The sequence below is a fragment of the Balearica regulorum genome, chromosome 11, assembly GCF_011004875.1.
Source record: "Balearica regulorum gibbericeps isolate bBalReg1 chromosome 11, bBalReg1.pri, whole genome shotgun sequence".
NCBI lineage: Eukaryota > Metazoa > Chordata > Aves > Gruiformes > Gruidae > Balearica > Balearica regulorum.
Window position 1 is genome coordinate 20,605,300 of NC_046194.1, and position 22,109 is coordinate 20,627,408.

The following is a 22,109-nucleotide window of genomic DNA, read 5'->3' on the forward strand; positions in this document are numbered from 1 at the left end:
ATATATCATTATTTCAGTGCAATCAAGGGTGTATAATGATACCTTTCCAAAATCTTATAAATAGTACAGAGCTTTGACAACACCTGTGCTTGGCATCGAAATGCAATGCTTTTGGCACTTTCTGTATGGTTTGCTAGTACTACACATTCTAGAAAGGCAAGATGTATATTCTAATTAAGACACATTAAAGTCATCAACAAAAGAGTCAAGTGACAAATTCAGCTACTGTCCCACATTAGTCACAAATACTGGACAACATGAAGAGGCACTTCTCAGGTCTGTGCTACCTCCCAAAACTTATGTTACCATAGTTTCTTGGGCTTTCAGAGTCATCTCATGGAAAGCAAAAGGAGAGACTGCCAAACCCTTAGTTATCCCCTTGCCCCTTCGGCAACTGGAAGAGCAGTAGAACTGGAAAGAAATGAAAATGAAAGGAGAATATAGATGGTTCTTGTTGGCTATGAGGCCCTGTTCATGCAGGCTCTGCAGGACATCGCTGTGCCCATGTGGGATGCCTGTCCCAAAGCAGGGTTTGGCTTGCGGTCTGACATTTGCAAAGACCAATACTTGAGTGACTCATCGTGACTTCTCAGAGTATTGGATGAAGAGAGGAAGTTTTACTGCAGATTTACCTTGGTATATGCCACATCGCTTAGATCACTATGAAATCACCAGATGCCTTTAAACTGTGGCTTCTAAGTAAGGGAAGGAAGATGGTGACATTTTTATTGCTTGGAAAATGACAGTGGAGAGTTGCAGTAGGTAATTGTTTTCATCTGTATTTCTTTTAAGTTGATCACAGAAGTTAGGCCTATAACAGCTGAATCATCACATGCAGCCCCAAACACATGTACATCTGCCTATCTTTGGAATATGGGATAAAATTCTATTGCTATTTTGAAGTCTTATTCGATGAAATAATTGTAAGAAAAGCCGGTTTTAATTACAGGGGATAAGCCTATGGTTTAGGTCCTACACTGCGCATACCTGTGCATATGATTATCTTTTAGCACATTAAGTGAGTGGGGCTATTTCATTGCATAAAATAAGGCTTAGAAGAAGTTTTCAGGTCAAGACTACATTACTGTTATTGCAAAAAAATATATACAGTCATATATCGGAGACAGCATATTGGAGAGCACGACTGATCCTCTCCAAACACAGCATCTGTCTAAAACTGCAAGGAAGCTTTGTTTATATTGCATGTCTAAATATAACTTCTGTCTGGTGCAGCTTCTCTCTCTCTGTCTTTGCTAGTGTGCGACTGACTTTCTACAACTAGGACTTTCCTTGGTTTCTTTTCTAGTGCTCTTTAAATCATGGCTAATTAGAGGAGTTCAGACTCCCTCATGATATCATATTCTCTTGTAGAATGTGAAATTAGAGTCATTGTGGATTGTTTTAATAAGTGCCAGGTTTGAATTTCAAAAAATCTTGGCATTAATATTGATATCAGCATGCATTATTCTGTGCCTTAGTTAAGATATGCTAGAATTAGATTAATTAACTGCAAATATACTGCATTGCTCAAAGCTCTATTTGTAAACCTCGCTTCCTAATCAGGATTGTTCCTAAAGCATTATCTGGCATTTTAATGGTGCTGACTAACATCGCTTTAATTAGCTGCCTCTGTAAAGTACCAGGCAAACCATCTGTGTGAATCCTTTTAATTAACTGGGTTTAATCTGAGCTTTTCTTTCTGGCATTCATAGCATGTCAGTGGAAGCAATATAAAATGTATAGGGTAAAGATGTTATAGCATCAATCGAAATGGAAGTATCTTCATTTCTGCAGTTGGCATTTATTCTCTAAGGGCTCAGAATTCAATACAGAAGTTGACAGGCCATGCTTACATTTGCCTGCAATTTTAGTGGGATCAAGGTAAGACCATAAGATAGCAATATGGATCACTGATTTATCACCGACACCAGCATTAGGTAATGGCAGGGGGCTAAGATGTGCAACCTGGGCTTCATGTGACTTGCTATGGATTTGAACTTATCCTCTAAGGACCTTTAAAGATTGAACCTGGCTGAAGAAACCTTTCAGGTTTTACAAGCAGGCAGCAGAATACAACTGTATCAAAAATGGATTAGCTTCAAACCAATTATTTTTTTAAAAGCAATTGGAGACTATGGTGGCTATGCTTGAATTCTTATATCCAAGCATTCCTCTCTTCCCAGCATGGGATTCTGTCCAGCTTCTGTTGTCAACCTGGCTGTTTTTCACTGGCGTACCATACACACAAGATAAATACTGGCCTCAATGAAGCCAACAGAAAGGTTTCCTTCAGGATTCAGCCTAGGCGCTTGCTTGAGCACTGCTTTCTAAGATTATGTTTGAGATGGGTGTTTGTATTAGGAGGAATTGTTGATCTATACAAACAAGATTTATATCAATTCAGATCTGTAGTACAGCCTGATAGAAAAGTTCACTATGAACTAGAACTGGGTGTAGGTATAGTTCGCGTATTCCATGAGCTATAGTCCATTTGACAGGGCGTGTGAAGAAACAGTACGGCAAAAAGTTTACCACGAATGGATGCTAACTTAGTGTGAAGTACAGCACTAATGCTTTCCTGATAGTCTGACAAAGCAGAGTCAGATATGAATTTGATAAACCACAGACATTTTATTGAAATTTTCTGGTTCAGTGGAATGTACTGCAATCACAGATTTTTCATGGAAACCTGCCTGATGGTCTGCCCATGACTTGAGGTTTCCAAGGGCCCAGGTTTGAGGGCAGTCAGACTACGCACACAGACCAGGTCTTCCTGGCTTCCAGAGCTTTCCAGTCTCCTGGGAGAAACATATGCTGTATCACATGGATCACAGTCAGTTTTGGAAACACCGTCTTTTAGCTTCTTCTGTTTATAACTCTATTCCTTCCTGGATTGTTATAAAAGCTTGGTCCTGAGATACTTTACCCCTACTTGGATATGGAGCAGAAGAGCATCAGTTATCTGCAACTAATCCCTTGAATAGCTTAGACAAATTCCATGGGCAATTCCTGGTGTTTGAAACAGTGGTAACTTCTGTAAAAGTATTTATGTGCAAAGAATGAAAAGCAGTAACTGGCTATGAGCAAACTACACTTTTGGGAAATGTGGGGTGATTTACTGGAGGAAGGGCTTTAGGATCCAGGCCTTACTACAATGAATTTTTAAACTTGGATCCTTCTGGATGAAATCAGGAGGTACAGGTACAATTGCTAACAAACAATTTTAGGATACTAACTAGCAAATTAGCAAAACCACCTCAGAATCAGGACAGTCATGGCATGATAATGAGTAAAGTATTTATGATGTGACATCTGACCTTCAGGACAAGAAAATCAGTTGCTTTCGGGTGGTCTTTGCCATTGTGGACAATCAGACCACGCATCTTGGCTTTCTGAAAGTCATTGTGTCAAGTTTTACCGACCTGCAACCAGCAACAGGCTGAGGTGGTAACCAAGATTGTACAGATTAGACAAGGAAGGTGTGTAGGCAAAGTTCATACTGCTGCATACCTCTCAGCGGGGTCTGTTAGGACCCTGCGCAGCACCTCAGTAAGGGTCTCTAAGTTTTTACTGCATCTCTATGAGGTACTTCCTTGTACAATATTCTGGCCATTCTTGTTAGTACTTAACTTAGCACTCTCACTATTGCTTATTTTAGTATCAGAACATCTGGCAAAGATAATTTTTTAAAAGTCCTACAGACTCTTGGCTTGCTGACTTAGAAACTATTTTTAAACTGCAACATTCAGAATCACCTAGTGTCATTTACTGAAAAAGATGGGCTTTTAACATCAAGCAGAAACACTAGGCGCTCAGCCTGGCTTGGTTTTTGCAGTTTGTCTGTGTTATTAACCACCCTTATAAAAACAATCAAGTGCTAAACAATATGAAATTAATCATGAGGTCTAATGCCTTAAGAAACATACCATACTGGGAACTGTTCTGCAGATAGTCTCTCTGGTCTTTTGTAAGTAGACAGATGATAGATTATGAATTTGAATCCAGAGAGGGTTTTATGAAACATGTTTTCTGAATCAACCCGGAGCATAAACATGTACAGATGAAGAGACCAAGGATTTGTTTTGGAACCCTATTCACTAGACAAGCAATTGAATTCTACTGTAATTCTGGGACAACTGTTTGCACTGACATCTCTCCTGCATGTTCACTTGTATTTCCAGTGAGGTTTGCTATTCATGGACTGGGCACCTCACATGCTGCTTCTGTACAGAAATCAGGTCACCCCAAGTTGTAAGATAACATCATATGAGGCCATATTACTTGCCTTGACATTTAAAATTGGCATAAGAATTGCAGGTTAACTATTCGGAAGCAACACATAAAGAGCAATTGTGAAGGTCAAAATAAAACACAGTTCTTGGAAATGTGCAGACCATGAGCATTTCTAACCCCGAAGGGGAACATGACTAAAGTATGAGAGTACTTCTTCCTGTTTTGCTTATTGAAAATTTTATGAAACCTGAATCAGCTGAGGTACGCACACAGTCCAACACAAGTGGGCAGCACTTTGATGACCTGACATCTGTTTTTGGAAAACTGTTTGCCTGGGTAGGACCTGCACATACCCCCAGATCTCCTTGTTAAAAAAATATTGTTAATTCTCCTCCTTCATGGAGTCCAGGTCTTTTCCCTACAAGGAAAATCATTCTCTAGGGTAACTTACACGTAAGTCAGTAGAGAGATATAGGGATGATTCGTGCTTATTGAGTCTTTGTACTGGTGTTTTTCATAGCAATATTAAAGGCCAACAGAATGGGCTTCAGGTTCCACTGTGAAGGATTAATTCTCAGAGGCCCCAAAATACTAACTGAAGAAGTCTGGAATAACAGTAATGGGATAACTTACTTATGTGCAGAAAATTACATTTCTGGATAAAAACCTGCAGGTGGAGTTGCAATTTACAAAGTGGGTTGAAAAAAATCTACAGGCAGCAATGTAGAATAAAATGCTAACTTGCACTGACTGCAATTCACGCTAGAAGCTGGAAGCATAAAATGCAGGGAGGAGAGATGCAGATAAAGTGTTGGAAGCTTCCTTTACGTTATGCACCTTGTTACCTCTCTAGCTTTCTTCAACTGCTCCCAGAATGCAGGTTGCAGCTGCCAAAGGCCAACCACAATGTAAAAAATGCTGCTTTTTCCTCTACCACTGAACTATGGCTTTAACATGAAAAAGGCTGTCACCCAGAGGAGCTGCGCATCTGTCTTAGAGTGGAATTCACTTTGTGTATGGGACAAGACTTCCCCAAATTAGCTAGCCTGAGTACTATCACTCATAGCAAAAGCTCGATCCTGAGCCAGACACATGCAGAGTAGGAACTGTGTTTCCCGCTCCAACTTTCAGCTTTTATCTGAAAGTGGAGCTGGGACTAGCAGCAGCAAAACCAGTTCTTGTCTTTTTTTGCCAAACACCCATGACAATGGGCTGACTCATGGATCTTTCTTTTTTTTTTTTAATTCTTGGTGCAGAATCTTTAAAATTTTAAGGGTAACAATATATCCTAAGATCCCGCCTTGCATGTGGTGAACAGTGTCCTTTACACCACAGTATAGATTAGCCCCTTTCAGATGGATCCCATTGAAGCCAGGGAATTACTTCTGGAAGGAAGTATTCCTTGGTGAATAACTCTGGAGACTAGGAATCTTATGTAAACAAGGTGTAACATTTTAATTTCAGTTTCGGGGCAGCAATATTGAAAATTAATGCAAAGCACATGAGCTGCGCTTTGGTTCAAAACATTTCCCTTTGGCCAGTAATGCTTTTGCACCTCATGCAGGGGAAACTAAGCTAAAAGGAAGGTCCTGAGAAATGGTGTACTTCATTCTCGATGGTGTGTGCTAGTAACGCCCTGTGTCATTGGTATAGGGGAAAGCAACAGCAAGTGATCTATTAGTGTCACGTTGGATGGCAGCAGGTTTGGACTCTCCTTTGTGGTTGTGCATGTTTGCTGCCTACTAACTCACATTACTTATCCTTCTGTGCACCAAGGACATGTGTACAATACTTGAGAATCTGAAGCTCCTTTGCAACTCCTACTGACTGCAAGATACAGACTTCAATCTGGCTTCTTACCGAAGCAGGCCCAGAGTGAGTGACTGCAATTTACTCTTATAGTTACTTGTGACTGCACAGCCAGTTGGAATGCGTTTGAATCCTCGGTCATCCTGATGTACAGGAGAGAAACACAAAGCAAGTAAATCTAATCACTTTAAATTTGCTTTGTGAGAGGACCTGGGCTAAACTCCTCTCTCCAGCTTTGAAATGCTATGTGCCTCTTCCTGTTGCTGGAACAGGCATTTTGACAGCTAGATAAGCATGTATAGCAGTCAGCAGTCATGGAGCTACCCTGGTTAACAATATCTGAACTAGCCTCCTTTCACCTAAGGAATGGGAGCTCTGAAAAAGTAGTAATGAGTTCTTTGACCCCTGCTGCCTTGGTGTCTATGTTCCAAGGGTTCAGCCAAAGCTCTTCCCAGTCCTGGAAAAATCTAACTGCTAGTAGCATTCCAAGTAAAAGATAAAGAAGCCTGCCTCCAGGCAGAAATCCTCTATGTTAGGCTCTTCCTTCTACTACACGTAAGCCGATGGAATATGGTTATTATATATAAGAAACAGCTATTCAGTATGAGACACATGTTTGGAATGGAGGAATAAATATGTGTTGATAAGCTGATCCTTACAAATTCAAAACAGAGCAGCCTAAGACTTAAAGAGGTGAGGGAAGCATCCTGCAGAAAGAGATTATGCAGCCTGCTAGGAGAGTGACAGTCAGCAAGATTTTGATCATAGTTATGTTGAATAAATCTGGAATAACTCTGTTGATTGAACTAATCCTGATGCTATGTGTTCAAACTGTATTTTTTAAAATATTCTTTAAAAAAGGATCCTCATGTTTATATGGGAAAAAGATCACATAAATAATATTCTGCTGTGTTTATGCAGTGCATTTCATGCACAAATAGCAGTGCTTTTATGTAACACAGAGCACGTGCCTATTTTCCAGCAGTTCCAGTGAAGCTAAGGTACAGTGATAGCAGTAGGTTTGCTTTGTACCCAGAGATCCAATTAGTGCTTGTCCTCTAATCCTTTTGTACCAGAAGGGCTGGTGCAAAGAAGTATACAGCTGGGAATATGGATTTCCTCATTCTGCCACCGTGGTTCACTTCCCCAGAAAGGCCTTCAGTGCAGGAGACATTCTGTGATCATTTTTTGGCCACCTTAGCATGAGTGTGCTATGCTGGGGCTACGAGATGAAAGAGTCCAAATGCAGAGGGGATAAAGAAAACAGAGAAGACAGGGAATCTGTATTATAGGCAGCAAAGGACATTGTGGCACACAAGTGTCATGGTGACCTCAGATAACACGTGCTCTGTTTTTTTCCAAAAATCTGCCAAACTTTCCTCAGTATCTATGGGGGCCTCTTGCATACATTTGCGTCAGAAAGGGAAGAAACCGGTCAGCACCATCGACTCAGTTACTACATATTCCTGACCTGCTTCTAGTGCAGCTACAGGGCTGGACAACTAAACTGAGTCCAGAGTGCCATCAGCACGTGGTGGGACGAACTGCTATTGCAAACTGGCTGTTGCAAGGTCAAAGCCACTAGCTGCTGAAAAGATAAATGTTTTTACCACTATCATGTCAAGAAGGGTAAACCACAAATATTCCAGAGCTACTTCACCACCAGAACTAAATCCTGATTCATCATCTCATGAGAATACAGGAACCTCAGACAGAGAAAACCTACTACACTATTTCAGTGCAAGGTTATCTTCAAGGGATCACTGAGTATTATTTTAAATAACCTTTGGTGCTGGAGGTCCTTGTGGGATTATAGCACAGCGTAAGAGAGCAAATGGATTTCTTTCCTATTAAAAATTCCTTTGCTTAATTTCTTCCCTTTACTTTTGTTTCCACTCTATATGAATGTGTCACCTCAAGGTCTGATCTGAAGTCCATTGAGCTAAATAGATTTGGAACCCGGCCCAAACACCTACTCTGTGTGGTATAGTGTAGAGGCAGTTTCCTCTTTCATCTTCTGTCTCATATTTCTGCCATACTCCTTAGCATTTCTAGAGAGGGGACTGTATCACAGTCAATAACTGCATCTGTTTCCATAGAAGGCTTAGTCCAAAAACTATCAAAGCTAATAGAAATCTGTTGATCTGTGGATCAACCCTCAGTCCGTCTGCATTTAGCCTTTTCCCTCAGTCATGCATCACAATCCAATTTATTATAAATCTGTGATTTAAAAATCACAGATGATGTGTGACGGTCCCTTTAAAAACCAACAAAAACAGTGCAACGATGTTGTTTTTAAAGCAGTGGCTGAGGCTGACAATAAATTTGGATTGAAAAGTTGTGCGCTATCCAAAAACTGCAAACACAAGCTCTAAACAAAATCCATATGTGCCTCTCAGAGGTGCAGGTGTCAAAGATATTAAGCCACAAAATGCTTTACATTAAAATAACTTCAAGGACCAGGTTAAGCTCTAAAAACTCCAAGGTAATTCAGAGTTAATCACAACAGCTAGTCTTTAATATGGTCAGACGATAGAAAGTGTATGAAACTCATTGCTTGAAGGAACTAGTAGCACCTTATCTAGACAGAATGAACTTTCATACAGATTCAAGGCAAAGATGTAGTTTCAGTTTAAACATTCAAAAGGCTGTTGGTTGTTTTTTAGCTTTCTAGCTAAAGTCAAGCTCTTTACATTATTTTAATATATTTTCTGCAGCTTAATTTCCTGTGTTTTCTTTTATAGTGGCATAAAAAATTGCCCAGCAAAACTCTGAAGGAGTCATAAAACACTTTCTAGGTTGCTCCATTTTAATTCCTGCTCTAAGGTTGAACTATTATATGAATCTACCAATCACTCTGCCAGTCAAGGAAACAAATTGAGTGAAGCTTTGCTGCATTTTGACTCCTCTCTGTAGCATCTTTGAAGCTCTTGGAAGTTATCTTGGAAAAATTCTGAGAAGTCTATCCTATTCTATCATGTCAGTCCAAAGAATGGGAGTTCTAATTCTGTCATCCATGTGGGAAGTTATTTTTTCAGTGTGTTTTGGATGCTGATTTACAGATACATTGTTTGAATTTTTATAATCAAAAAAGCAGAATGGAAACAAGTGATAACCTCAATCTGGCTGTGATAGCAAACTTTCCTTATGAAGCTAATAACAAAGGCAGATCACAAAACAAACTGAATTATCTGAGCGCACGTCAATAGGAAAAAATTAGACATCTCCCAACAATGCCTATGTAGTTATATTTCCAAATCAAATCTACTTCCAAATAAACAATTTATTTGAACTGGCAGGTACCCGTTGTTGGGACTATACAAAAAACAGAGCATCTCACTAATCTCTGGTGCTGTGTAACATTCTGTGAGTCTTTCATATTCCAGGTATGAATATCCACCTTGTATGTATATATAAACAAGCACAGCTCTGTCATTCTATGGTGTCTCCACGGGAACCAAACATGGACTGGAAAAATATGAAATTTGGTCTTATCAATAGATAATAGTAAACAGTTCTCTAGTTATTACTATCAGTTGCTGTGTATGTTGGCATACCCATTCCGCAGTCTCCTGTACCGTGACTGCCAAGAGCTTGGGTCACAAGTTATTTTTAATTTCTTTTTCATTATCTGAAAAGTGCAGAGGTGGGCAGTGAAGGCATAGCTACTGGGCCTGCAGGCAATGCAACAGCATGGATTAAAGGTCTCAAGAGATTCAGATGCTGAGGTAAACAAAACAAAAGAAGGTGGAGGTGAACAATGAAGGGGAGCTGAGGATGCAGAATTTCTTCCATGAACAGAGGTTCCTGTCAGACATGTGACAAAGTGGGCAGGATGCTGAGACTGCGGCCAGTTTTTCTAAAATCTGAGATGTGCCTATAGCTCCAAAAATCACGTTTCTATCAATGGACTGTTATTTAAGCACCAACTGTCTATTCCTTGGTGTCAGGAAGATGATCCTTGTAGGATTCATTACTAAGTTGGTTATAAACTTGTTATACACCATGCATCAGCTACAGAATATATAGATTTTATTCTTCAGATGAACAGGTCAGACAAGCATGGATAATGGTTTCAAACGGTCAAGGTTTTCAGGAGTCTAACTTTTCATATTATCTCTCAGACAACTCAGCTGCTTCCAGAAGTGTGGATAATGTTGTATGAGCTAAGAATTAAACCAGTAGGACTTTCAAGCTTTGTAGTTCATTCGTTAACGTTGATTATTCCTGAAGTTTCCCCACTCTGGTATTCCCAAAGTAATTCTACAGAAATCTCTTTCTGCATACTGAGTTTTCTTTTTCCTCACTTCTTTAGCACTGTTTTGTATGGAGACACTGCCAGGGACTTTCAGTTGTACATGTGGTACACTGTGCTGTCACTGATAGATTAGATTTTGTAGGTGACATGTAGATCAGATGTTTGAACTCCTCCAATGCTAACTGTTGATGGCTACAAAGGAGGTGTGTGAAGGGAACCCCAAGCTATTATATACTAGATTATTTTTTTATCTGAACATTTCTGCCAAGATTTAACAATTTTCAACCAATGACTTACACAGAGATTGTCCTCTACCGTTCCTTAATCCCTGCCAGCCCAAGTGCCCTTCATGTATCAAGCACAGCGTTCCCATCAGCTGCGTGTAGAAGACTAAGAATTCAGTATATCAAAATCACTCACAGGCTGTTGTTGTTTTCCCCAAGTGATGGATTTTATGAGACCTCTACATAATTTATCAAGTCTTTCATAAAATTACAGCTGTTACTGCTCTGTTGTTTTCATCTCACAGAGTACATTTAGGCCTTTAGGAAGCACCTTTGTAAGATGCCTTTTTTTATTTGTCTCAAAATACAGCATGTATCAACTTTCAAGAGCTAATATTTGCTGCTGTCATATTCAAATTTCAGAAAAAGCATCATGAAAGAAAGAAATGCTATCTGCGTATCATTCTTCTCATGAGAATCTCCCTGTGGCCTTCTTCCTTAATCCTTTCACCATTATGTAAGAGAAAGGAAATCACAAGCTCAAGAGATTGTTCATACTGCTCCAGGACCAATGGTCTCAAATCTTTTTATGGGATAAGATGGAATATGGATGTATTGGCAGCCTAGTTCATGAAGAAATTCTGCTGTCTGGGGACTTGGAGGGACAGATTTAACATACAGACAGGAAAAGGGTTTCTGTTTGTCAGGGTTGAGAACCTTGAAGATCTTTCATGGTAGGGCAGAGACCTGATCTTTTGGACAGTGGAGAGTTCTAAAGTTTCACAAGTCATATGTGAAGTCTGGATCCATCTCCACATTCTCATGAAATACTTAGGTGTTTGAACCATGCGTATTGGTTCAGGCACAACTTTTAGAAGGATGATACATCCTTTGCCAGGTTACTCATAAAAATTCTTGATCTTGAGAATTTCTATAATAGTCTGTTTTCAGTCCAGAATTCAGTATATGAAGTGTTTCTGACTTTAATTTCAGAGGTGTAGCATCAGTCAACAGAGATCCATTTTATATGGGAAGTAACAACTGTTCCTTTACTACAGCATGGAAAACAGTATCTGCTCAGTAAGAGACCACCTGAACATCTTTTAATATTACCACATTTTAATTTTTTTTTTCTCTTTCCTACTCAGGCCTCACACCCATCTATTTAAGGCAATTAGAAGTCCTTGTAACTTCAGTGGGATCTGGGCCATCAGTTTCTCACTTAGTGATCTGAGAAGTGTAGGTGGTAGCAACAAGAATTATATAGAGAATGGAAGAGTTGGGCACAATGGGCCTTCCTCCATCCCACAAACATTTGTGAAATAGATGGGGTTTTTCTGAATGGAAGGATGAGAAGACTAGAACTGAGAGCCTGGGAACTCTGGTGCGTGAGCTGGGAAGAACCCAACACCTCTTCACCAAATGCTTTATTGTATGTGCATTCTGCAATGGAAAATAATTCCACCAGAGCATTCCAACTGCCCAGCTTGAAGATTTTGGTTGTAATTCAGTGCAAGATGCATTGTATTATACACACACTTCTGTGTTTAGATATACAATGTGTATCAAGTCAACAGGAGTGGTGTACATACTCAGCATCTTGCAAGGCTGAGTCTTTAAGAATATCTACACTACAGAGTGCAATGTGTTACTTGGAGTACCTCACTTACTGAAGGAATTGAGAAAAGTAGCACTGAGTTCATTGCAGGTGCATTTTTCCTGCTTCTTAAGCAAGTTTTGCAGTGCCGGGAGTCCTGTACTGTCCTAACTAGGCTGCTTCCAGGATCTAAAATAGCTAGTTCAAAGATACAGGTACTCCTAAGTCATGCTGCAGACTAATGTGCAGATGCAGCCTCATTTATTCTTAGGGAGTGTTCTCAGACCACTATTGTGAGATACCTGATCTGGTCCATCTTTGTATTTAGTCTAGTTATGTATATAGGTACCACCTGGCATTTTGTTGTTATTTCAATATCTGAAGAACAACGAAAAGTACATCAGAAAAGTGGTTTGAATTTGATACAGAAAAATCATAATACCAAAGGAGCTTAAACTTAAATGTGTTACTAATCATGAACGTTCTTGGAAGCCAGTGTGTTTAGTTGGGGCAGCAAGCTTAAAAAATACTAGAGCCAGATGGGCTGATTCATACATCAGCGTGCAGCCTTATCTGCTGAGAAATCAAACCAGCAAGTGGAATACGAAAACCCTTTCTAAATCCTGCAGTTGTGCATTTTTGCTTCTGCTGTAAGCTTCCCCATCTTAGATTTACATATTCCAGAGTGTACTCAAAAATTGTAGATCTTTAACTAGACTCTATATGCTTTGATTCACAATTGTTCCATGTAGAAATGATCTACAATAAATGTTCCATTTATTAAGGCACTATCCATAGTAGTGCCATAAGAGACAGCCACAGTAGCTAAATGCTTGAAGAACTTGTACATTAAGTTTACTTTCATGATGGGAGGCAGGAGGTCTGAAGTCCACTCTAGCTCAAGAGCTGATCCATCTCTAAGAATGATGGTGAATTCTCTCCCTGACTCTATAAATCACCTCTCCTCTGACAATGCCTGGAGCATCCTGAGATGGAAGGAAGGAGTTCCAGCTTGGAAGCATGTGATGTCCTTTTGAGTGTCACTAATGTTAAAAAGAGTCCCAATGAATGTGAACCTGGTATTTTTGGTTACATATATGTGTGATAAGAATGCAGTTCAGATAGTATACTTTTCAGAGCTGCAAAAGGGAGAAATACCTAGTTCTGATAAGATGCAAGATCTGGATTTTGCCAATGCTAGATAGAATAGGTTTCACCAGAAAAAAAAAAAAAAAGTTAGCAGTGAATCTGGTAGAAGCTGGTAGGATTGAACCACTGGTAAAAAGTAGAAGATGCTTCATAACATATGTCTGACAACTACTTAAGATTCGTGGTGGCTGGTGCCAGGGTGACAGGATACAAACACTGCATCTCTTTGTGTCAGCAAGTCCAGTATCACTATGGATGCAGGAGACATTAATTCCAAGGGGAGAGCAATGCCAACTTTTCTTAAAGGAATCCCTTCAACAGCTCCTCCACTTAGGTAGTTATGAAGTTCAGTTTCCAATGAAAGTTGCTGCCTCCTGGCATTACCTCTGCTTCATTAAATAAGGAGGCAGTTATTTGGGCAGTTACACTCTACAAGGCCTGCAGAAAATCAGGAGGAAGAGCCCAAAGTCACTGTGACTAGCACTACTCATTTCTGAAATGCAGCTTGAGGAACTGAGGGGAAACATACGTGACAGAATATAACGAGCATTTATGAGAGTAATGCGAAGGGATGGCTAATGGCCAGAGCTCTGGCATGTTCCATTAAAAATTAACCAGGGAAACCAGAGAAGTGAATTTCCTGCAGATCATGGGATGCTGCACAAAAGACATTGTATGCCAGACACAGAGGAATGGAAAGCTGGCATAAGACGTGCAAGAATGCTTGAGATTCCTATTCAGATCAGGCATGAACATTACCACTGAAGACAGAGCACCAAGTATGATATGCATAATCATGGTGGAAAGCAGAATGCAAATAACCCCTGAAATCACAGGAGATTCCAGGTCCTCTTTTTCTCAGATCTATCTGAATTACAGATTCAATTAGGGAAAAAATAAACCTTAGTGGGACTCTCATTTTTAATGAGATGCTGCCGACCTAACAATTTAATGGCCCACCATATGTTGCAGATAGACTATAGATAGACTCTAGGAGCAGTTAAGAGAAGATAATGGATCACAATTCAGGAAAGGCTCATTCTGAAAATTTTCTGGATTTATCAGTTTAAACAGTACAAAATTCTAGCTGAAGAGTCTGAATAGCAAGAACTTAATTTGTTAAGATGGACTTGAGAGTGTACAGGATGGACTTGAGAGTGTACAGGGGCCCCTACTCTTCCTCACTAGGTCACTGTAGAATGTTTTAAAATCTTGATAGGTATCATGACATTTACAGCTTCGCAAACAGAAAAAAGCCAAACAATTCACTGCCAAAGAGCACTTGAAGCAAAAACAGTCAATCCAGAAGCATTTATGTTTCTATACTAAATACTGTACAGAGATATTAAAAAAAAAAGGAGAAAGTTCCTGACCCCAAATGCCAATTACATACTGAGAGTGGAATTTCTGTGATTTAACTTAAGCTGTCAAAAAAGTAAGCATCTAGCGTAAGCTATTTGCCTGCGCTCCCTCAATAATCTGTGGAGAGAGACAGGCATCTCCAGGGAAAAATTCTTCTCATTCTGGGTAACAGGATGAATCACCCTCTGGGGACAGCATGTTTCCAACAGCTATAAAGGGTATCTAGATGATTCCCTTGCCAACTGAAGTTTAGATTAGCTGGGAAAACGACTAGATTTTGGGCCCACCGGCCCACCGGTCTTCTTTTGATCTGAAAACAGAAAAGGGGTTCGTGTTCCCAGCATCTTACCACTTAATCTAACAGTACTAGTTGGTCAAATAAAGCATACTACCTTACAAACTTTCTTTCCTATGCATTAGACCATCATAGAGAAAACTCTACCATCAACTAGATGCCAAAGTGCTAACTCTAAAGTTGAACGGGATGAGTCTCATCCCAGGACACAAGAAGAGTGGCATCGTGGCATCAGATGAGTTATGTGCTTGAAATGCTTCTTCCTCATTGCTTATTAAAAAAGGATTCTAGATCCCTAGATCAGATATTACTAGACACATCTGATAGACAGATGTACATCATCATCAGGACAGATGAATCCTACCAAAAATTGACAGCTGGATGCCATTTATTCTCCAGTAATAGCAATGAACACACTCCAATCCCAGCTGAACAGCAAACTGACTTGTGCACTCCCGTCCCTCCAGCACTGCGTACTGCTTCCTGCTCACAGGTTTTGGTCAGGGAACAGCTGTTTTCCTCAGACAATGAAACTCTCTGGAGAAAGTCAAATAAAACCCCTTTCTATGATGCTGCATGAATACTCTTTTATAAGTGGAAATGAGGGGTGCCACTAAGACAGACATTTAGGGAAAAGCTCCAGTCAAATCTACCAGCCATTAGGCCATGTCGGGAATGTTGTAACAGCCTCGTGAAAGATCCTGCTTAGTCTCTTTCATACAGTGGCTCTTAATAATGAGCATATAATAAATGTACAGTCTGGAGGAATTTACTATACAGTATCCAATTGGATTTATATAGTCATAAACTTGTACAGCACTGCTTCTATGATTTACAACAGTCTCTACTAATTATGAAGCTATGCCTGGATTTGAGATGTAAAAGGCAAATGTTACCAGACTGGTTGTACAGTGATGCTATACAAATGCACGTTTGCCACAGCAATCTTGAACTGCTTGTTAACAGAGAGCCATTGCAAATAACCATGTGTTGCTGTTATGAAAAGCACCAAAAGCAGAAACCTAGGAAGTTTGGGGATGGGGTTTTATTGTGATGGAGTTTAGAGATAAGGGAAGGAGTGGGGAGTGGATAGTCCATGGACCCCATCAGTGAAACTTTTGCTACATTCTGCCTGGATTGTAGGGGACTGGACTTGGTAGCTTACCTGATCCCTTCCCCAATTTCTACTTCTGATTTCCTGAAAAGAAACCACCATAGGAAATACTATAACTTACTGTAGGACAAGCCTCTCATGACCTAAATGGATATAGAAGGATGTTTACTTCTGAGAAGTTTTCCAGCACAGACATTTAATTTTGCTGTTACTCAACATATTAAATAACTATTTCAGAACAGACTGTATGTCATTAATAGGAATTACCTGGGCATCGTGGGCAGCACAGCTGTGGTACATGCACAGGGGAAGGACAGTGTAGACTTGGGCATCTTATTCTGCTGCACAGTACATTTCCATTCTGCAGATGAACATAATATAATACTGTAATGAAATGGGCTGTCTTACTGATTTCCATGTTCTCTATGCTGCATCTAGATATTAAAAAAAAAAAAACAACGCCTTTTTACAATGTTCTGATTTCACTCACACCAGGGTAAGCCCAGACTACTTTCACCGCCTCTGAATTTTTGCTAGAGGTCAGAATGTAGCAGAAATCCATACAAACCGTAAAATCAGAGGAAGTGCCTAAAAATGGATTGCAACAATGTTCATTGGTGTTTTTCTTCTGAGCAGATTACGCTTAGGAATTGCATTTCCCAAACTAAGACACAGATAATGAATAGTAGGTCTCTGAGATATCCCCTACTGAGGGTTAGTTCAAGACCGCAAGAGACAATAGTGTCTGTAATTGTTCCTGAAAACTGTGGAGAGTCTTTTGTTTTCATTTTATGGGTTCCCCAGTAGACAAAAAACATCAGTTCATAAGTGGCCATTTTTCTAAGAAATACAACCAAGTCTTGGGAATAGTGTTCATTATTCATATCATTAACATAATATTCTATTTGACCACATCTAAGTTTGATTTATAATTAAAACACAGGGAATTTTCATTCTCCAGTGTCTGTAACCAGAAAAGACTATCCATTTCAAATTCCCGTTTCCTATCTATAATTCATCCTCCTAATTTGGCTCTGAGTCACTCATGTTTATAGCAAGAAAGATCTTTCGGTATGAACAGTGACACTATGGTATGACTGTAGTTTTTGGTGGTGTCAGGAATAAACCCTCTTTGTTTTCATATGCCTTCTGGAGCAATGAAATGTTTCCAGCGGAGGTGCTATCTATTCCTTAGATAGCATATCTATAGGCTTCTCTAGCCATCTCTTTCAAATTAATCCATTGACTCCTAAATATCTGCAGACCACAGGCTGGAATCATACTGTTAGATCATTACTACCCACAAACTACATTTGTGCATCTGCTTTGGAAAGACACTAAAAATGATATCACCATCTGTTTCCAATCATGATGGAAATTAAATATACTGATTTTATAGAGGAGGAGAAAATTTTAGGCTGTAAGCTCTTTGCAGGATAGGGACTATCACTGGTCTGCACAGCTCCCTGCCCAGCAGAGCATCACCCGAGAGCCTGTAAAGCACGACCGTAGAAGAAAGGCCAGCACTGCCTGCTGGCCTGGCTCCATGTTGCTTACTTGACCTGTTCCATGGCCTCGCTCCCTTCTTAATTATTAGTCCTGTGAAATCTCCTGGGTGAATGTTTACTTTCTGTGCATGATCAGCTGTGATAAAAATTCTGCAGACCTACTTTGCTCGTCAGTGCCGTCTGCAGTACTCCACTATTTGCAGCAGGACAGAACTATTTTAACTGATCTTGCGCTTGGTAAGACTGATCTTATGCTTAGATTCACAGTGATATTGGGGAGACCAACCCCTATTGACTAGAGTAGGACTGAAGCTCCTGTAGCCCTCTGTGAGTCAGGGCCACGGTTAGCACTTCTGCATCAGATACCCAAAGAGTAGCAACACATCTCTCTTCCCAAGCTGTATTATCAGTGCTAAGTGTGGAGAACATTCATTTTAGCCCCTGCAGATCTGACTACGAACACAAACAAAAAGCTGCTGTAGAGAGTAAAATAATGATCTGACAAACCGTAAGTGCTCCAATTTACCTGACAGTAACAGTCAACAGTCTCCCCTGTGTATTGTGGGGGAGGAGGGGTTGTAAAAGAAAGGGGGAACAGGCTGAGAACACTGAATTATGTTTCGTTTTACTCTGGTTTAAGTATGTAAATTATAACTTGTAAAAATACAATACTACATACATGCAAAAACAGGACGGCTTTTTTTTTTTTTTTTTTTTAATCCCAGGCTGAATAATTTGGCCTCTGTTTAGTTAGTTAACTTGTCTCGCCTTCTTCTTAAACATCAGAAGTCTGTGTGTTGGGGGGGATGGATGGGCAGACTGTTGTTTAGAGATGGAGCAGAGATCTCGGTTTGTGAGACTTGTTTTGTGCAGAGATCATATGGATCATGACGTTTGAGGCCAGCAAAGACATTTTGGTCACACTGGTGAAGAAGACCTCTGGGGATTTTTTTAGCTTTTCTCTGCAGCGTGAGGGAGAAGGTTGCTGTTTCAGCCTCTGTACATATCCTTTGCCTAACTGATTTACTGCCGGGGAATCAACGGTGCTTTACACTTAGGTCTCTCTTATTTGCTGTCTGTGCAACACTTTAGTTTCATTTTTTTATGCTGTAATATTTGGTTTAAAGTCTGTGCTTGTACTATATCATGGCATGTTTTCTAATGCTTTATCTAGCCTTAATTTTGTTAAAATTATAAATTATTGAGAGTTTCTGGATGGTCCAGAGCTGAAGACACTTCTTTTGGTCAGGACAAAACTCAAATGAATGGCTGGATGCTGCAGTTGTTACTTGGAGTCTTCCTTCCAGGCTGCAAGAGTCACATCCCAGAGATCCCTCAGCATATTCATGGCTGAAATAACCCCAAGTTACATTTTGCACCCTCACAGTACAACAAAGGTAAAACAGAGCAAACAAGGAAGCAGAGTCCAGAACTACTTCTGAGCTGCATGTACTGATTAATTACCACAAGCAGTTTCCTTCTTTACTAACCTTGTTGCCCTGAACTGTCACTCTGATCTTCCATGCCCATGTGCGAAGGAAGAAATAAAATATACTCCATTTGTTGGAGCCTCACAGTGTGTGGGTATGCCTGGATCACAGCAGAGCTGTTCTCTAGAGCAGAATACCATGCACTTTTCCATCCCTTCACACTAACATCTTCCTAAAAATCATTGAGCAAAGACTTGTATCCAGATCTCTAGGGTTTCCATTGAATTTCATCCCTACCCAAGACACAGCCTTCCAGCAAGTCTTTTACCACACGTGGACTCTGAGGGAGTTTTCAACTTTGCATATAGATCAGCAAAAGTGAGTGAAAACTCCTTTTTGCTATAACCAAGGCCTTTTCCTTTTCTTCCTACTACACTGCTTTTTCTCTTACAGATCCATTCTGCTGCACAGATCTGAGATGCAGCCAAGCTTGTGGGACTACTGTTTGTGCATCTCTGCATTAAATTCTAGTAGCAGATCCCTCAGAGCAAATGCTGCACAGGGGCCCAATATTTTACACTTTCAGGGGGGAATTAGCCAAGAAAACTATTTTGCGTTAAATACAGCATCTGGAGTATCTCATGTGTTAGTGATTAGAGATCCCTTATTGTTTAGTCATTTTAAAGTACTCCAAGGGACATATTCTACCTTCATTTTCCTGCCCCCCCAGCTGTATATGACATACTTAGGGGATCTATGACTGCTGTGTGTTCCTATCAGGCATCACCTGATGGCAGCCAAGGACCTGTCCTTTCACATCCTACCCAATTCTCTCTGCTCCCCACACCCTTTTCTCATTTTTCATCTTCTCATTCTTTCATAGATTTTTACAAATGGTGATATCCCACACCTGCTCCTTCAGCACTTTAGGGCAGCAGATGCTTTGACCGTGGAAATGCCTGTGAAGATGTGGGCATTGTATGTAGATCAAAACACTACCGAGTTCAGGTTCAGCATAATCATCCATATTGATGGAACTGCAAGGATTATATTTAGGTCGTGGGGTCCAGTTATTCAAGATGCAATGTTCAGCATGGACAAAGCTTCTGGCTAGTTGAGGAGCTGTTTTGTCTACCCCGTGCAAGTATTTTTTGCTGGTATTGGCCTTCTCCGTTAATGTTTTTGCTTCACTAGGATCACCTGCCTCTATTTCCTGCAGCATGATCAGGACCCGCTAGTGAAAACAGGTTTGGGCTTTGTCAAATTGTAGATACAACAGAAAGGATTCTAATCAATTAAGCAAGTGGAATAAATTGTAGGATCAATAACTCAGCAGTCCTACCTCTGAGCAAAGACAATTAACGCAGTAAACAAGGCCATAGGGTTCTAGGTAAGGATGCCATCTTTCTCCTACACGATACTTCTTATCTTGAAACACACAGTATGTATCTGAATCTGTAAAACAGTAAAGAATTGAAAGAGCTATGAAAGAATGTTCCCATTCCATGCTTACAAAGTGTTTTTAGGTGTGCAGTCTTTTCTCTAAACTATTTTTTTCTTTTACTGGAAAAATCACACAACAGAAATGCCCTTAACTTCATGTGCTGTTGTTTCTAACCTCTCAAACCAAAATAAATGACATGGTCTCCCATCTTTCCAAAATTGCGGTTCCTGAAATAGCTGCTTTCATAAATAAAATGGCTTTCATACAGGATGAGTTTATCCTTTCACCTGCAAAAACACAGGCTAAGATCTCGTTTAGGTAACAAAATTAAAGTGCTTGATTGTTCAGACAGGTTTATAGGAAACAAAACCTTTTCACTGAGAAACCAAAGCAATTGGCTCAGGAAAATCCCAGGTTGTACAGCACAGAGATTTTCAACCAGGGGACTGCAAAAGGAAGATAAATGCACTGTATTTACACTGCATGTTCAGTATCTCCATATTTTAACAACATAATAAAAATGTTTGTCCTAGTATTTCAGACTTACATATGCATCAGCATTCAAAATATTTTAAGATCTTCCTGTTCATTAAGCACTTCTAATCTTGCAGGTGCAGTTTTGCAGATGTCCATCTGCCTATCAGACATTACTGCCCTGTCCCTGTCACATGGTTTCACACTGAAAACCCAAATCTCTTCCATAAAAGGGTGTTTCTCATGTGTTTCCACGAGAAAATTCCTTCCTGTTATCTTAATGATGTCCAAATTCAGCTTAATTCTTCAGTACAGATGATACCTCAGGGTATCAAACAAAATACCTGTCTTCCAAGTGATAATCCAAGCAAGGGACATTCTTCCCATTTACTGGGCTAGAAGAAGGTAGCAAGAGGTAGGGATTAGCAGTAGCAACTGTGAAGTGATCTGCTTTCACTTCATGCAGAGGCATTACAAATGAAATGCAGGGTCTGAAAAAGCAGACAGCTGAAGTGAAGTTTGATAATTTCTCACACTGCGCTTTCTTTGAACAGGGGTACCTGCACGTTGTTTTCGTGGGAGTAAGTTCAGCAGAGAAGGTGGCCCTTTTTCAACTCACTTTTTTTCCTCCTTTTTTTTTTTTTTTTTTTTTTTGTCTACCTCCTTAGAAGCAGAAGCTGCTGATACTGAGGCTGAAAAATATAACTACTTCTCAAGGGCAAACAATGTCCTTTGTAAGAAGGCGGCTAAACCCCAGCGTATGCAGGTGGGGAGAGCATTCCAGAGAGCTAGTGAGAAGGCTGAAGCAGTCAATAACTCCCAGGCTTATTTGGGCAGTTACTCCTTCTTGCCATGTTTTCTGAAATGTGTTAACATCTCCCACGGATGACAGGCTTTGTAGAAATATTCCCTTTGTTTTGTTTGTATTCTTTTCAATACTTCTCATCAAGTTTCTGACAGTGCTTAGGCTCTTAATTTTCTCAAAGGATGTATCTAATCCAGTTCATATGAGGTTGTTTTTGGAACACAACGGAACAGTCTTGGACGAGCTTTACACGAGCTGAAAACTTCAGCACAATAGGCTAACACATGGGACAAAATCCAGATAATCCGTCAGATGTTTACAGAGGTCACTAAAATGGAATTAAGCACTCTCTTGATTCAGGATATTTGAAATAAAACAGATTCTCCAATTGATGTGTTATGTTCCTT

At 40.0% G+C, this 22,109-nt stretch overlaps 1 protein-coding gene across 2 annotated transcripts in view; it reads right to left on the reverse strand.

Annotated features, from left to right (window-relative positions):
* The window catches only part of CHRDL1 (chordin like 1), a 45,247-nt gene that overhangs the window by 19,262 nt on the left and 3,876 nt on the right, over positions 1-22,109 (reverse strand). For both annotated transcript variants that reach the window (XM_075763613.1, XM_075763614.1), the window contains exons 3-4: positions 20,322-20,434; positions 16,309-16,402 (exon numbers count right to left, since the gene is read on the reverse strand). In XM_075763613.1, the coding sequence (XP_075619728.1) occupies positions 16,309-16,402; positions 20,322-20,434 (207 nt within the window). The remainder of the gene's footprint in view (positions 1-16,308; positions 16,403-20,321; positions 20,435-22,109) is intronic.